Below are 1793 nucleotides of genomic sequence, written 5' to 3'. Positions count from 1 at the left end.
GCAGCACAGACACCAGGCATCCTGTTTTAAAGCTGGTCAAAGAAGCTTTCTGCTTTTATTAGTAAATAAATATGGACTTCTGTTTTTCTTTTGACTGTAGCAGTTTATTCTGAGCTTAGAAGTTTGAGTCCTACAGTGTGAAAAATGTACATATTTGAACTATAATGTGTATTTTTGATATATTTGGAAATGACAGTGCAATGTTTTGCTGAAAAAGCCAGACTTTGCTGTTTGCCACCGACCACAAGACTTTATTCAGAGTCGGTGTTACAAAGTGTGAGATATAACTACGGTGGATAAAGTCTGCAGGCACTGATCCCCTCTCTTTGTCCAGGTGGGATGTTCCTCGCCACAGGAAGCACTGATCACATCATCAGGGTCTACTACTTTGGGTCAGGTCAACCAGAGAAGATCTCTGAGTTGGAGTCCCACACAGTGAGTCAGCATTTATCAGAGCTATTAATCTGTGTTTAGTCACAGGCAGTTAAAAACACACATATACACACTACCAGTCAAAYGTTTGGACACATTTAAAATATATTTTACCTACTTGTCTTCTGAAGATGCTGTATTGAAGGCTCAGTTCATCTGCTTTTAACTACTCCATCTAGACTGCATTGTCACGGGCAACGTTTAATTTAAAAACTGTAAAACAAATGCTTATAATTAATTTCAATAGATTAAAAGTTAAGAAGTGCATGGACCGTTCTTTTTTGTATCATAAAATATCAAATCATGAGACTAAAGTATCGAACCGAATCGTGAATTTTCTATCGTTGCACATCTAACATATACACTGTATATAAACTGATCATATGTACAGATAGTACAGATTTACAGCGCAGTGAATATCTTACCCGTTGTAGATAGCTTCTAAGTATGGGTAAACAGAGTTAAATTCTGACCAATTTGATGAGCTAACAGCTAGTCAGAGTGGTACCAAGATGTTTTAAGATGTACAGTAAACCCTGCAAAGTCATGGTTCAGAGTTTGCAGCCTCRGGCATTCACAGATTGTTTTGTAAAACTTGTCTAAAAAGTGGTAACAGAAACCTTCTCAATTTTGTGGAAACCACAGACATCCACAATTTTTTCACTTTTTTTTTTGGTTTTCACATGACAGTATATAAATTTTAAAMCTGCTTTGCCACACAGCCGTTATCTTTATTGTGTACCTTTGAAAGTACTGCACAGAATATTTATTTGTAACATTTGCACAGTAGGCAACAAAATGAATGAGCTTAAGCTAACTGCTGGAGAAAAACTGAAACTGAGACTCCAGGCTTCCAGCTCCTCATYGCGTCAGTCCAGCAAAGTAAAAATGTGGAGGAAACGAGGGCTGCACGAAATCAGGAAAACCTGCGATAACAGTGCTTATAATTGCAAAGATGATAATACTTGTAATAAATGAACAAATACCTAAATATGCAGTGTTGATGTCCTGACGCATCTCAGTAATCCAGGTAAAAAATCAAAAAGAAAAAAAATTGTATAGGTCTTCTGGACGGGTTCTTCTCTCCTAGGTTGACACCTAATTAACACTTATTGTTCCACCCCTGTTAACAATAATTGTTAATTAGGTGTCAACCTAGGAGAGAAGAACCCGTCCAGAAGACCTATACAATTTTTTTCCTTTTTGCAGTGTTGATGTGTTGGTCTCTGAGCAAAATAAACAACTAATACATGATGTCCATTACAACATGCAACTAGACACAGCTGCTGTGAAACCACAAACTGCATGCAATCACTTTTAAACATTGCCCCCATTAAACATTTTTTTGATTCTCTCAATAC

At 37.0% G+C, this 1793-nt stretch overlaps 1 protein-coding gene across 1 annotated transcript in view; it reads left to right on the top strand.

The window, feature by feature from the left end:
• Positions 1–334: 334 nt before the first annotated feature.
• The window catches only part of phip (PHIP subunit of CUL4-Ring ligase complex), a gene marked incomplete at its 5' end in the record, with an annotated part of 33036 nt that continues 31577 nt past the window's right edge, over positions 335–1793 (top strand). The window contains 1 exon segment of the mRNA XM_014032779.1: positions 335–435. Within this exon segment, the coding sequence (XP_013888233.1) occupies positions 335–435 (101 nt within the window).

Source organism: Austrofundulus limnaeus, unplaced genomic scaffold, assembly GCF_001266775.1.
Source record: "Austrofundulus limnaeus strain Quisiro unplaced genomic scaffold, Austrofundulus_limnaeus-1.0 Scaffold1538, whole genome shotgun sequence".
NCBI classification, from domain to species: domain Eukaryota; kingdom Metazoa; phylum Chordata; class Actinopteri; order Cyprinodontiformes; family Rivulidae; genus Austrofundulus; species Austrofundulus limnaeus.
The sequence above is the reverse complement of the archived record's forward strand: the minus strand, read 5'-3'. Positions and strand labels throughout refer to the sequence as shown.